The sequence below is a fragment of the Bombyx mori genome, chromosome 1 (assembly GCF_030269925.1).
Source record: "Bombyx mori chromosome 1, ASM3026992v2".
NCBI lineage: Eukaryota > Metazoa > Arthropoda > Insecta > Lepidoptera > Bombycidae > Bombyx > Bombyx mori.
Window position 1 is genome coordinate 11736805 of NC_085107.1, and position 14674 is coordinate 11751478.

At 34.4% G+C, this 14674-nt stretch overlaps 1 protein-coding gene across 1 annotated transcript in view; it reads left to right on the forward strand.

The window, feature by feature from the left end:
- The window catches only part of LOC101735703 (multidrug resistance protein homolog 49), a 24348-nt gene continuing 9674 nt past the window's right edge, over positions 1–14674 (forward strand). Inside the window, exons 1-12 of the mRNA XM_004929867.5 lie at positions 1–139; positions 989–1037; positions 3354–3550; positions 5749–5893; positions 6355–6455; positions 9837–10008; positions 10156–10280; positions 11216–11411; positions 12809–13033; positions 13286–13472; positions 13560–13702; positions 14226–14434. Coding sequence (XP_004929924.1) covers positions 114–139; positions 989–1037; positions 3354–3550; positions 5749–5893; positions 6355–6455; positions 9837–10008; positions 10156–10280; positions 11216–11411; positions 12809–13033; positions 13286–13472; positions 13560–13702; positions 14226–14434 — 1775 coding nt within the window. The 5' untranslated portion in view covers positions 1–113. The remainder of the gene's footprint in view (positions 140–988; positions 1038–3353; positions 3551–5748; positions 5894–6354; positions 6456–9836; positions 10009–10155; positions 10281–11215; positions 11412–12808; positions 13034–13285; positions 13473–13559; positions 13703–14225; positions 14435–14674) is intronic.

The window sequence follows — 14674 nt, forward strand, 5'->3', positions numbered from 1 at the left end:
AATTATTGTAAGAACACAAACAGTTATGTGCTGTTGATAACGAATTTAAACCAGCTCTGCTATTAGTATACCAGACACTGTGAGAGACACACGTCAACCCTAGAAAATACAAAATGGGGGTCAAAAAAGAAAAAAAAATGTAAGTTTTTGGTTATCAAGCAATCGATTGCGTTTTAATCAAGAAGCCTTACTGGCTATTTCTTAAGAAATTGTATATTGTTGTTACATTGTATAATTTATTTTGTTTTTTATTTTTTTTCTGTTAAAATGAAAAAAATTTGAAATATAAAGTGCGCAAATTAAATACATGTTAAATTTTACGAAACATCTAATTTTTAGCAGTTTTCTATTATGAAAGAAAAACTTTCATATTGATGATTTGAAAATAGTATTAGGAACACGTTGAAGAAAAGTATTTCGTAATGTTAAGCATCTATAAAAGAAAACATTTCTTATCACCTTTTTCTCTTAAGCAATGCATTAAATTTTAAAATATTGATTTTTAACGTAACTAGGACACAATCTGCAACAAGGCTCCGTGAGCTAAATATAAAATTTCATTTGTATCACACTGACTGAATAATTGATGTTTAATAAAAGGCTACATTCATTACTATAGCATTTATAGAAGTTTTCCAATCGTTTTCAATTCGACATTGTTATTGAAAATTTAACGGAACCCTTCCCTTTAATTTTTTTTTTGAACACTTTGAATTACGCAATGGTTTTTACTATTCCGTTTTGTTTTTGCAGCACGTACTTTAGTGAATTAATGCCAGGCGAAATATTTGTTTGCCGGCTATTTTTTCTATTATAATAGTGTTATGTTTTCAAAGTATTTATTAGTATTATTTATAACGCAAATAGTGATGTCCTTGAGACATTTTATTTATTGCAACAACGTTCTGATATGTGTGTTTGTCGATATGTTTATTTAAGAAAAATATTACAAGTGTTTGCTACGAGTGTTTTTGTTTCTTTTTTATAGAAAACTCGAAGAAAATATCGTTGAATCGTCACTTTCTTTCTTTCAAATAGTGAGTATTCTTAATTTTTACTATGAAGTCGTTTATTTGAAGTGGTCGTGGCCAAGACTAATAAGATACGATAAGACGTTCGATGCATTCGTATATTGCGGTGCACTGGTGTTCGAATTCCGCAGGTAAGTACCAATTTTTCTAATGAAATACGTACGCTTTACTGGTGGTAGGACCTCTTGTGAGTCCGCACGGGTAGGTACCACCACCCTACCTATTTCTGCCGTGAAGCAGTAATACGTTTCGGTTCGAAGGGTGGGGCAGCCGTTGTAACTATACCTGAGACCTTAGAACTTATGTCTCAAGGTGGGTGGCTTATTTACGTTGTAGATGTCTATGGGCTCCAGTAACCACTTAACACCAGGTGGGCTGTGAGCTCGTCCATCCATCTAAGCAATAAAAAAGAAGTATGTAATAATTTACCAGTTTTTACGCTTGGTAATTGCTATAGTTACAATGAATACCTTCGATTTTCATAGTAGGATCGTGAATTTTTTTAATGATATTAAAATTGATTTTAAGTTACCGACAATACGATCTATAGTCCGTTGTTAAGATGAAACAGTATTTCTGTAAACATTTTAAAACTGTTTAATAAGACCAATTCAAATTCCTTAGCTTATCAAGCGAATTAAATTTTCAATATATATTAACATATTATATATAACATATAATAGCAAACGCGTATTTTGGTGTCCTGCCTAGTAACTATAGGGAAAAAAACCATATGACACAATCTAATGCTATGCTTTTTTTCGTAATTAAATTATTTTAATTATTATGACCTCTATAAATTACGAACAACCCTTTTTCATCCAGAACATACAGTCAAATTACTTTTAATTTTGTTTCGAAATATGTAGTGGTATCAATTAAAAAGCTTGAGATATAATAAGTTTTTCAAAAGGCAATAATAAAGTAAATGAGAAAATTTAATACAGCAAATAAAATCTCGATTTTTCGATTATTAAGGTCGTATTTCGATAATATTTAAAACTAGCGACCCGACTTCGCTTCGCTTCGAAAACATTAAATATTATAATTGATAACGAAACTACTCTAAAAAAAATCAGCTACCTATCAGTGAAAATCTCGTCAAAATCGGTCAGACAGACAAAAATTGTAAAAAATGTTATTTTGGTGTATGTACCGTACCTATATTCATATGCGTGTAGTAAAAAGCCGTTATATTACAAACAGACACTTCAATTTTATTTATATGTATGTATAGATTATCCAGTTTTGTATTTAAAATACGAATTGTCGATTTCGACTAAGTATTTTCTGTATTAGTTGATATATGACTAGAGCTGTAGCTATCGTTTTCTTGCTATATTCGATCCATTTGAAGGAGCAAACCGCAATCGAATTATTAAATAAGGATTATTTAAGCTTTATATCTGATTCGCCTCCTCAATTATAAACGCTCATGTAAGGAAATAAAAGGATTAATTTTGTGATAGTTACGTGATCATCATGGAATGCGTTACATCAAATAATATTTGAGACATCAACACTTAAAGGAAGTAAAAGCAAACACCTTGAATTGTTTCAGGATTTAAAATCGGGTTGCCATTTTGATAAGAAGAAAATACATATAAAGAAACGTTTATGAGTAAACAGAAAATTAATATACAAATTTATACGTGGTCTTAATTGGGATTTTTAGGACTTATTACGCTAATAATTATTATCATATGTCATTATTTGCTTAAATAGTACAATTACGTGTGGTAATAAAATCTTTTATTTAACATGTAAATCTACAACAGCTTTGTTTGCGTTACAAAAACTATAAAATCTCTGTATTATTTAATATTACACAACAAGAAACACAATTTTAAATTATTTACGCTTCATTAATGAATACTAATCTAGCAGACGAATAGTGAAGATAGATTGGCTATACTCGAATAATGCAAAAAAATAGAAAATGTCATTTAGCTTTATTTGAGAATAACAATAGAAGTTTAATTTAATGACATTAGAATTATTTCTTCACTAAATTCTCAATAAATTCAAAACAAAAGGTTTTGAATAAATTAAATGAAATGTATGTTGAATCTCTTTCGAATTACAACGAAACTAAATTAAAAATAAAATCATACTTCATAGGCACGGTCATATACTATTTACAAAACTTAATAACAGCGCGACATCATCTATTTTTCCTATTTGTTATGTAGCTTTTGATTAAGCAGCTTTTACTTAAAATATAAGTAAAATACTAAAATTTGTAAAATCACTATCGCTGTGAGGTAGTCATTCAAAATTTACGTAACGAAAGAAAGCTTACTTTGCTTATTTTTTGATCAGTTTCGTTACGCCACGTGGTTGGAGCTTACGGCCACAATCTTGGGGACAGTATTCGGACTTCTCAGTGCTGGAGGTGTCACCTACAACCTGATGCAAGTTGGAGAAATGAGCACTGCCTTTGTTGAGAGAACTGTGCCGCCGGACAGATTGACCAGTAAAATGCCTATAATGTCTCTATTTGGAGGCGGTCGGAGATTGTAAGTCTAAACCCAGATCAGAAGATAGTCTTTTTATTTATTAATAGTGAAACGCGGTCACGCTCTCTTGTTACTAGCGCTAATTGTATGTGTGTCCTTGGTGGTGGTATTTCTGGTGAACTGACAGATGGTTCATGCAATAAAATATTAAACATACTATGTAATGATTAGAAAATGACTACAGTAAGTGACATGACCTTTCCAACGGGTATCTACTTATTAACATCTAGGAAGCGAATTCTTCTCGATAGTGAATAGTGATAGTATAAAAAAGAGAACACTATTAACAGACTTTACGCGTATTTATAGACTTTAAGGCTTTTATTGCTTTATTGTACTAAATTGCAAGCTGTGATGTTGCGTAGCGATAAGATTGTGCTCAGACATTAGACACTTCCCGTCAATAAGATTAACTAAATACATAATATGAAAGTCTCAGGTTCTGATAATGAAATTTTACTATATTTTAACTAAACAACATTACCTGTGACTCACTAAGATCAGCTATCGCTGGTTCATTATCATTTGAGTTTAATTAATTAACTACATTTCAAGTACTTGTCGTGTAGCCTAAAGTCATTGAACTCTAAGGTAATTAAGTACTAAGGTTTTTTTTTAAATCAATAATCTGCTAACAGTCTTTCACATTCAGTTCACGTCACTTGCATAAAATTTTACTAAGTTGTGAACTCGTGCGTATGGAGTCAATCACGGAATAGATAAATAAGGTTGGAATGGTAATGTAGGCGGGGCAAGCGTGCCACAGTTATGATTGTACAAACATAACTCGACCGATTCTTTCATTCACCGCGTTTAGTGCGCTTCGGACTACTTTGGCGAACAGATCTCCGCTTTATAGTGCCGTGTTGTGCAATTATAACTTGTAAAACAAAAAATCAGACCTCAAGTATTGAGCGAGGGGGTATATCTTTCGATCGGTAAGTCGAAATTACCATTTAATTACAATATTATTTGTCTAAAACATAAAAATATACTGAGCATTATGAAATTCCAAACATTAACAATATTATTGCAGCAAGTTATAAATAGCATACATTGCGCGATGTGTACTCGCCCAATGAACGCAATGACCAAGTCAGCTTCCAATGTACTACATGCATTGCGTTCTCTACACTTCAATCTTTGAAATTTCGGCCTCTGCCCTGATTGGCCGTGGTGTACGGCGCTAGTTTGTCGATAGTGAGGTGACCATGTGGTGAAATAAAATCATCGACAGAATTCTCGACTATATTTACATTTGACATGGATAATTTTTGCATTATTTTATATTTAATTAATGATACCTAGTATATTCTTAGTGAGACGAATTTTGAGTAAAATAAATATGTATTATTATTATTGAATTATTATTATTGAATTAAAGTGAAGGTATAATATAAAGGGGCATGTAGACTAATTTACGGGTATTTACTATATTGTCTAAGACGTATTAAAATCTAAGTAAAATGCTATTTGACTTATGCAGTAAATAAAAAATTTTAGGTTTCCTAAAGAACCTAACGCCAGGGAACAATGGATTGACGTGACAGGTAGAGGAAACTGGAGACAAAGACGAGTACTATTTGCTCTAAACATTTTACTGAAAATGATTTTACCATAAAAAAATCAGAATACACTTAGTTTTGAAAAATTCATTCGCAATTAATAGGAAGCGCCAACTGCTTAACAAATACGTTTTATTCCAGCGACAGTGACTATTTGTAATTAATAAAAGTAATTTTTTTTTCAATATTTATTTCATGTTTCATTTTCTCCATTCATTCATCAGATAATTTATCGATAAATAATATCGATTTGATCAAGCACTAGCGTGTATGAACATTTTTATTGCCTTTTTGCGTGTGTGAGTGTGTATGCCTACGGGTGTTTTGTGCTAGTTTGGGAACGAATATCTGTCCTGAGATTTATGTGTGGGTGTTTTTGTTGTGTGCGAAATACTTGTAATCACAGTGTGTGTATGTGTAGAAATTAAAATAGTGGGGATGAAGCGGCGACACTGGTTCTGATACAAAATTAGAGCAAAGGCCTTTCCAACCTTATTTATCTATTCCGTGGAGTCAATGATAAGGCTTTATCCGTGTGTGCCTTAGTATAAAAACTGAACTTGACACTTCATATAATATTTTTAAGGAATCACTGCTACTAACATTAATATGGATAATAATATAATTGTCTAGATACAATGCCACGCACGAAGAAAATATGGCTGCTTTGATCGAAGATGCACAAGCTGTGGCTATAGGGGCATTTGTCAGTATAATCTTCTCGATATTATGCAACGTTCTATCGGTGGCTTTGGTAAGCTGGAGTGCACTCAAACAGGTGAGAGCTTTCCCAAATTTCAACAAGCACAAGTTTCAACAAGCTCTTTAAGGTCAGTCTGGTTTATAAACCTCCAATAGTTTTGTTCAGCAAAGATCTTCGTATTTAATTTGCTTTTGTGAAATCGCATTGAATTAATTAAACTAAACAGATATTAAGGTATAGTTTAGTCGCGTGCTAAAGTTACTAGCAAAGTTGTTTTTTATTTATTTCCATATATGGTCAATGAGCATCCATATTTTAAGTGGTTATTGAAGCCCGTAGGTCCGATGTAATAATCGCCACCCGCCTTGAGGGGAAAGTCTTAAGTGTATTGCATTTGTATTGCATTACGATGGTCGCTTCATCAAAATACCGCATACCACTGGTAAATTTAAATCCAAACATTACCTGGGTTTAATATCGACGAAACAATAACTATTTAAATATTTACCATAACTAATTGATGATTTTTTTAACAGATAACTACCATACGAAAGCTGTTTCTGACAGCAGTACTTCGTCAAGACATGACTTGGTTTGATACCGATTCTGATTTCAATTTAGCTTCGAAAATGTCTGAGTGAGTAATTATTGAATTATTAACTGTATCCTTCTTCTTATTCTTCTTCATATCTTATATTACGCAGGGCTGATGCAGCATCTCCTCTTATCGTGCTTCATAGGAATTTGCTTGACAAGCTTCCATAGGTTATATTTCTGGGTAATGTATCCACTGCAACATGCCATAGGAAGGGACTTTTCTGTTCTTTTTTCAAAGTTTCTTTTACTCTGTCCGTTTTTGGTTCTATGATTTGCATTTTATTATTATAAACCTGTACAACTAAAAATATATTTTTTCAAATACCAAAAAGAAAAAAGATCATCTCATTTTCTTCGTTTTTGTGTATTTTCACAATAATTTCAAACTGACATATTTTCGATAGTACAAGAATACAAAAAAAAGGAATAGTTGTGAGCTATTTTACACTGCTTAAATCAATTTTTAAGATGTTTGAAGAAACCAAATAGTTTAAATTATTTAACATGGATCTATTGGGGCATAGCGAAGAAATATAATACAGTTACCGCTGAACTATGTGTCAGCGATCAAAAAGCTTATTCAAAGTAACAAAGCTATAAACTTTTTTTTAAGAAAAAGATCAAAAGGCCTTGCACAATGTTGTTGTTAATTTAAATTTTTACTTACGTTTATACTTTTGTTTAAATTGTCGGCATTTGGGAAATTCCGTGCAATCCTCACCTCGCAAATTCCTCAATGCCTGAAGACAAAAGTCTTTAACCAGTGCATTCTCCCCGCTATGACCTACGGCGCGGAAACCTGGACACTGACGGCAGGGCTGGCCCATAAGTTAAGAGTCGCACAGCGGGCGATGGAGAGAGCTATGCTAGGTATTTCTCTAAGGGACAAAATCCGGAACGAAGAAATTCGACGGAGAACCAAAGTCGACGACATAGCTCTCAAAGTTAGCAGGCTGAAGTGGCAACGGGCCGGTCACATCTGTCGAGCCAGCGACGCCAGGTGGGGGAGGAAAGTCCTCGAATGGAGGCCACGGATGGGTATAAGGAGCGTGGGGCGTCCTCCAACCAGGTGGACTGACGACTTAGTGCGCACGGCGGGAAGTCGTTGGATGCGGAAGGCGGAGGACCGCATTATGTGGAAGGCATTGGGGAAGGCCTATGTCCAGCAGTGGGCAGATAAAGGCTGATGATGATGATGATGATACTTTTGTTTACATTTACCTTAAGCAGGTGTTTTTGAATGAAACATGATTTTCATAGAAATATTAGCCAACAGTATATAATATTTGGTGTAAACTATGAGTATTTGCTGTTATGCATATATTCTATGTACGTCATCTTATATATAAAAATGAATCTGTGTAATGTGTGTACGCGCCTTCCGGTTTGAGCCCCGAGAGCTCACTACACGCTAGGGTAAAGCGGAAATAGCCTTTCAAGGCTATCGGCATAGGTAGGAAAAAAAAGTATGTGCGCGCATAACTTCATTTGGATACAACAAATTGGATAATAATTTTTTGTTGCATTTGTTATTGTCTGGAGAAGATTCTTAAAAATGAAAAATTAGAAAATTTGAAAATAAATAACCACCATATTAAATTTTCTAATGATTTTTATATTGTAACCTTATGGAGTTTGACATAATATTGACAGTGTGCGTGCTGCAAATATACCTACTCGTAGTAAAAGAGGATGTAAAAAAACTAAATGTCGTTTAAAACAAATGCATAAAAGGAAATTCAATAAAATCAATAATAAATTATAGCCCCCGAAGCGAAGCGAGGGCGGGTCGCTAGTTTAAAAGAAACACGATTTATTTAATCGCAATAATTTATTGTTGCCCAAAGCGCTCAAACTGGATGATAATATATACATAGAGGCAATTCAAGGGTTTCATTATAAAATGTATTAATATGTATATCTGTATATTCAATAACAAATGTTTAATGTAATGTGTAAACAAATGTGAAATGTTTGGATAACAACCAAATTTTTAAGTTTTCGCACAATAGAAATCACAATATGAATACAATGGAAAACAAATATAGCACATTAAATTATTAATAATAAATATGTATGTATATGTAAATTTTAGTTACGGTAATATTTATTAAGAAGCATAAATCAAATAAATGAAAGAGTGAAATACTTATAGTGGTATACGTAAAGTATCAAAATTAATTTACACGCCTTGTATTTCTTATCGTATTAAACAAACAAAAAATTTCGAGTAAATATTAAATAATTAGTCTTGCCTATTTTACATTAATTTGTTCTCAATTAAAAACGAATTAAATTTTTAGATATTGTGAAATAATAAAAATTTACATCACCAGCGAGATAATAAAATTACCTATTTTTTCGTTCTAATATTTCGTTTTATATTCATAGCGGTATTGCTAATACTTTCTGGGGATATTAAGGCATTTCAAAATCAAACAACGGTAACTGATAATATTATGTAGGTTGATACTAATATTATATAAATATCCAAAATTATTTTTAGAGCATATTAAGCACAGCATTTTTTGCCACTAATCAGCTAAATACTACAGAGTATCGATATCCGACAAACATTTAGTCCAAACCTGTCTATCAATAGTTATAATAATATTCTGCTATATTTTATTCCAATTGACTAAACTTGTAATAACAATTTATAATAGCTATCAATAATTATGGTTCATTTTAATAATATTGTTAATAAATTAACAACTACAGTATTGAGTAATGTATGAGTAAATTCATTGGGAAGTATATTAGGATATAACTAATAAGTATTTAAGAATTATTGCTGTTGATAATAACCAACAATTGATTACCATGTTGACATGGCATTACAAGTGTTGATAATACACACTCATCGCGTTCAACGTTCGATCATAGATATCTAAATAAAATACAAAACAAACATTTAAACAAATGTAAATGTAGTTGAGCTAAGTATATATTTCGACTTGGGTTATATTGTGTTAAAGAAGTTCCAAGATAAGGCTTTCAATGTCAATGTGCATGTCATTTTCATCGCTAATATAGTCAACACACATCTCTTAAATAATTGCATGTCATTATTATAGTGATAAATAACAACCAGGAGCTTTGATGCTAAATTCGAGATAGCACCGAACTTATGCCGTGCTAATTCCCTGCCTATTTCTGCCGTGACGCAGTAATGCGTTTCGGTTTGAAGGGTGGGGCAGCCGTTGTAACTATACGTGAGACCTTAGAACTTATATCTCAAGGTGGGTGGCGCATTTACGTTGTGGACGTCTATGGGCTCCAGTAACCACTTAACACCAGGTGAGCTCGTCCACCCATCGAAGCAATAAAATAAAATAAAAGTTAGATTAAATTTCGTCGATGAATATTATGATCGGGCTTAATCTGAAATCTCAAATTGAAACATGATTACTTATTTTAGAAATCTAATGAAGCTTAAAGAAGGCATGGGTGAGAAATTGGCCGTGGTATCTAACTTAGTAGGCACCTCCATCATATGTTTATGCACTGCGTTTCCGCTGGGTTGGAAACTTGCGCTCGCTTGCATCACCGTTATGCCATTCTCAATAATGGCTTCTGTCGCTCTTACAAATGTGAGTTTATCCTAGATATTACAACTAAGCATTGTTCTACGATTGATTTTGATTGAAGCTTTGAATTTGATTAACCGAACGTAACACAAATGCGACCTCATCAAAATACATCACGAATTAAAACAAACTTGTCGATTTTGATTCTAGTATCAAACCAAATCCTCTATTCGAGAAATGGAATCTTACAGTCAAGCTGGAAAGCAAGCCGAAGAAGTATTAAAATCTGTAAAGACGGTCGTGGCATTTGGTGGAGAAAATATTGAAGTTCAACGGTAGGTGAATAAAAAAATAAAAAAAATTATAATTTAATATTTTATATATAAAATTATATATAAATTATTATAGGTACATAAAACTATAATTTGCGCAATTACTGGTGGTAGGACCTCTTGTGAGTCCGCACGGGTAGGTACCACCACCCTGCCTATTTCTGCCGTGAAGCAGTAATGCGTTTCGGCTTGAAGGGTGGGGCAGCCGTTGTAACTATACTGAGACCTTAGAACTTATATCTCAAGGTGGGTGGCGCATTTACGTCGTAAATAATGTAATCCATTATCACTTCCGATAAGAACCTCAACGTTTGCCGTTTTAAACAGACTAGTACTTACCTAGTCTGAGCTAGTCGTGTCATTTCATGGTATGCGTATTTCTTGGTTTGTCCATTTTTCGCGCAGCAACGTACTAACCATGCTTTATCGACCGAAGAATGAGAAATGATAATTTAACTCGGAAAAATGACAAGACGCGCTTAATGATTTTGGATAAATAAATTTTTATCGCTGCTTAGCCTATAGCATGCGTGCTTTTAGCCGACTTCAAAAAAGGAGGAGGTTCTCAATTCGACTGTATGTTTTTTTTATGTTTGTTACCTCATAACTTTTGACTGAGTGAATCGATTTTTATGATTCTTCTTTTATTAGAAAGCTGACGCATCCTGTGTGGTCCCATTTCAATTTAGTCCTGTTCCGATAATGGTATCTATGAGAAAACCATATAAGTCTTAAACTTGGATTAATTACGTGCGCGACAAATAGATGAATAACTCAATGTCACGCCAACCGATTTCGATGATTATTGTTTTTAGTGTATATTCATTTGTTTTGGAATATCTTTTTTTTATATGAAGTCGGTTCTTGTTAAGGCATGTCTATTTACAATTATAATAATAACGATAATAATCTGTTTTGTTTACATCTTAATATTACAGTTACAAATCATTGTTAGAGCCCGCTGAAATAAGTGGAAGCAGACGCGGCTTATTCACAGGACTGGGAAACGGTTTTAATTGGGTTCTCACGTATTCTCTAAACACAATTGGATTCATGTATGGCACTCGACTCATTATTGAAGATGCCAACAAACCAGACGACGAGAGAACTTACATTATTGGAATTGTATTAAGTGTGAGTAATCTTATTAACGTTTTATACTTTGTAAATGCTATATACAATTCCATCTGACGGAGAGACGTATCAAATGCAAATTATATACGCTGACGTCAGAGATGATAAATTGTAAAGAAAAACCTTTATAATTCGCAATAAGAATAGATATTGTATTTTTAACGCGATTTTAACTTAACATGTACCTATGTGTATTAATAACATGTCTAAATTTATATTTAATTATGTTTCACCGTAATTTTCACAAAAATCTGCACTCGTGTTAAAAACACATGACTGTACGATAATTTTATTACGAGTACTGTTTAGGGCTTTTAAATCTAGTGATGGGAGTAGAAGTAATGATTTATCATCTTATCGTTGCCGCCGCTGACTACTCCCCGAACCCTGATCATGCAGAAGCCAGTCACTGTCGACGCCCTAGACACGTCCTTAAGAATCCATCAGATCCAATAACCTTTGCATTAGACGCCTTTAGCTCTAACACTAGGAGCAGGCTTAGGGACCTCGGTAACCGTACTCGTCGAACTCGACAAAGAGGTCGACGTGCAACCTAACCCACATATCAGCCCGCTGAGTTTCTCGCCGGATCTTCTCAGCGGGTCGCCATTTCGATCCAGTAGTGATTCATTCGCGAAGCAATTGCTCTCGAGTTGTTAGGTCTCCTTTGGAGGCGCTCGAGCAGTTGTTAGCAAACCCACCCTTCCTGGGTGAGCCTTTGTTCGCCCACCTGTCCTGGCGAAACTGGAAAGGCCTCCAGGCCACCAGTAACCTTTCAATCATAAAAAAAGGTAACGATCGATGACGTCAGTGACTTCAGCGCTAAAGAAATAGCAAGAATTTCCCCCGAAACACCCATTCTTCCTTAGACAGCCAAAGATGTGTTAAAATTGGCTTACATTTTTTTTAAATAATGTTAATCTGTTTTGAAACATTTAATCATTATATCATAGCTTAAAGCTATTGCATAGCTTCTATCACGGGCCTTGAGCGCGGCGACTGAATCAAGAAATTCCGTAACGAAAATAACCGGACACCTCCACTACGCCTACTATGTAGCTCGCGTTCAACACATTCACACGTTGCGCTGGTGTAGTGTTTGTGAATAACGCGCGGCGTGACGTCGCACTGCCGCATACACATCATGAAAAGTCTGTCCATCTCTCCCTCGCGCGATCTAGGTTATGAGTGTGAAGGGGACTGTTAATGTATGTAAATATAGCGTGGTCTTAATTTATTGTTGTTTTGATATTAAATTATTATTGCCGATTTATAATTCCATAAGTTGATAAAAAATGCTATGCAATAGCTTTACCGCGGCAGTCTCCGAGTGCCACACGTATTTTTTTTAGTGATATACTACACAATACTAAATATAATAATTAATTTATCCATAGATTACGTTTTCGGTGTACATGGCGACACAATCGATTACGCTCTGTGTGCCTCATATGGAAGTGTTCGCGACGGCCCGTGGTGCGGCCGCCAGTATTTTTAGCTTGTTGGACAAACACCCTAAAATTGACTGCCTAAGTGAGGCGGGTTCTTCTCCGCGAAGAGTCATAGGGGAAATTTCTTTAGAAGACGTACACTTTAGTTACCCATCTCGTTCGGATATTAAGGTAAAATAAAATTAAAAATAACTGCCTTTTCGTTCACGTTTTTATCTTGTGAATTCCAAAAAAATCATTAAAAAGATATATTTTCATAATTATTTGAAAATATGTATTGGCCCAGGTAAAGAGTTCTGACTTGGCCCAGAGTAAATATGTCAATTTGAATACAACTCATTCTCCATTTCATAAAAATAACATTTCAAGTTTGGTACGTTATTATTTAGATCACGCTTTGTTAAAATATAAATTTGTCTTTAGATCTTGAAGGGATTTTCTCTTCACATAAAACCCGGAGAAAGCGTGGCGTTGGTTGGCTCATCTGGTTGTGGCAAATCAACTATACTCCAACTCCTGCAAAGGCTATACGATCCTAATCAAGGCTCCGTGAAACTAGACGGGAGAAATTTGAAAACTCTAAACATAGGATGGCTACGATCTTCGTTGGGTTGGTTATTAAATAGTTTTGTGAAAACACGGTTAGGAGTAATAGCAATTGCTTTATCTAGTTTTGCTTTTGTTTCCAATTAAACAGGTGTGGTAGGACAAGAGCCTGTCCTTTTTCGAGGAACGATTTACGATAATATAGCCATTGGGTATCCAGAAGCAACAAGTGAAGATGTTTACAGAGTAGCAGAAATGGCTTATGCACATGAATTCATCAAGAATTTACCAAACGTAAGTCCGATAGCAGAATTACTATTAAACCGTTTTAAGTAATTTTTATTAAGGTACTGACTTGTTTATCCACAATCCTTAGTTTCGTCGATTTAACTATAGAGTTCTATAATAATAGCAAGAGTAAATTAATTTGTTTTTGGTTTTAAATTTTTCCTATGATGCATTCAGCCTGCCTGAACTATATATAGCCACAGCTACGTCAATATCATTATCTGGTTTGTCACAAAATCGATTTCTCAATTGCATTGGGATAATAACTGCCTTACCGTTCAATCTAACGAACAATGAGCTCAAGACAAACATAGGCTCATAGTAACTTATGACGTTTTACCACCAATGAAAGTGTTATTTGTATAGGAAAATAGATAATGATGTTTTTTTTATGGTCCTTGTAGGCAGACGAGCATACGGCCCACCTGATGGTGAGTGGTTACCGTCGCCCATAGACTTCAGCAATGCCAGGGGCAGAGCCAAGCCGCTGCCTACCGCTAAATGTACGACTTCAGTGTATGTATTTCAGGGCTATGAAACAGTGATAGGTGAGCGTGGAGCCTCATTATCCGGCGGTCAGAAACAACGCATAGCCATAGCACGATCACTTCTACGTGAACCAGCTGTTCTGCTGTTAGATGAAGCTACTTCAGCATTAGATCCTCACTCCGAAAAACAAGTTCAAGCTGCATTGGACAGAGCAAGCGTTGGCAGAACCACACTAACAGTCTCACACAGGTATTGAACTTTCAAGTCACTTAATATATTAGTTCAAGGCTTAAATACTTTGTGTTAAATTAAGTCAAAGCCTCAATTATATTGTATAACGGCTATCCCATCCTTTAAGCCGGAACGTCTGATAGATTTGCGTTAGAAAAACGTAAAATGGTATTAGCCATCTACACCAAATCATGTCCAGCAAATTTCGGTTGGTAGTTGCAATATGCTATTGTAATACTGGGAGAACGCAGTTGTACA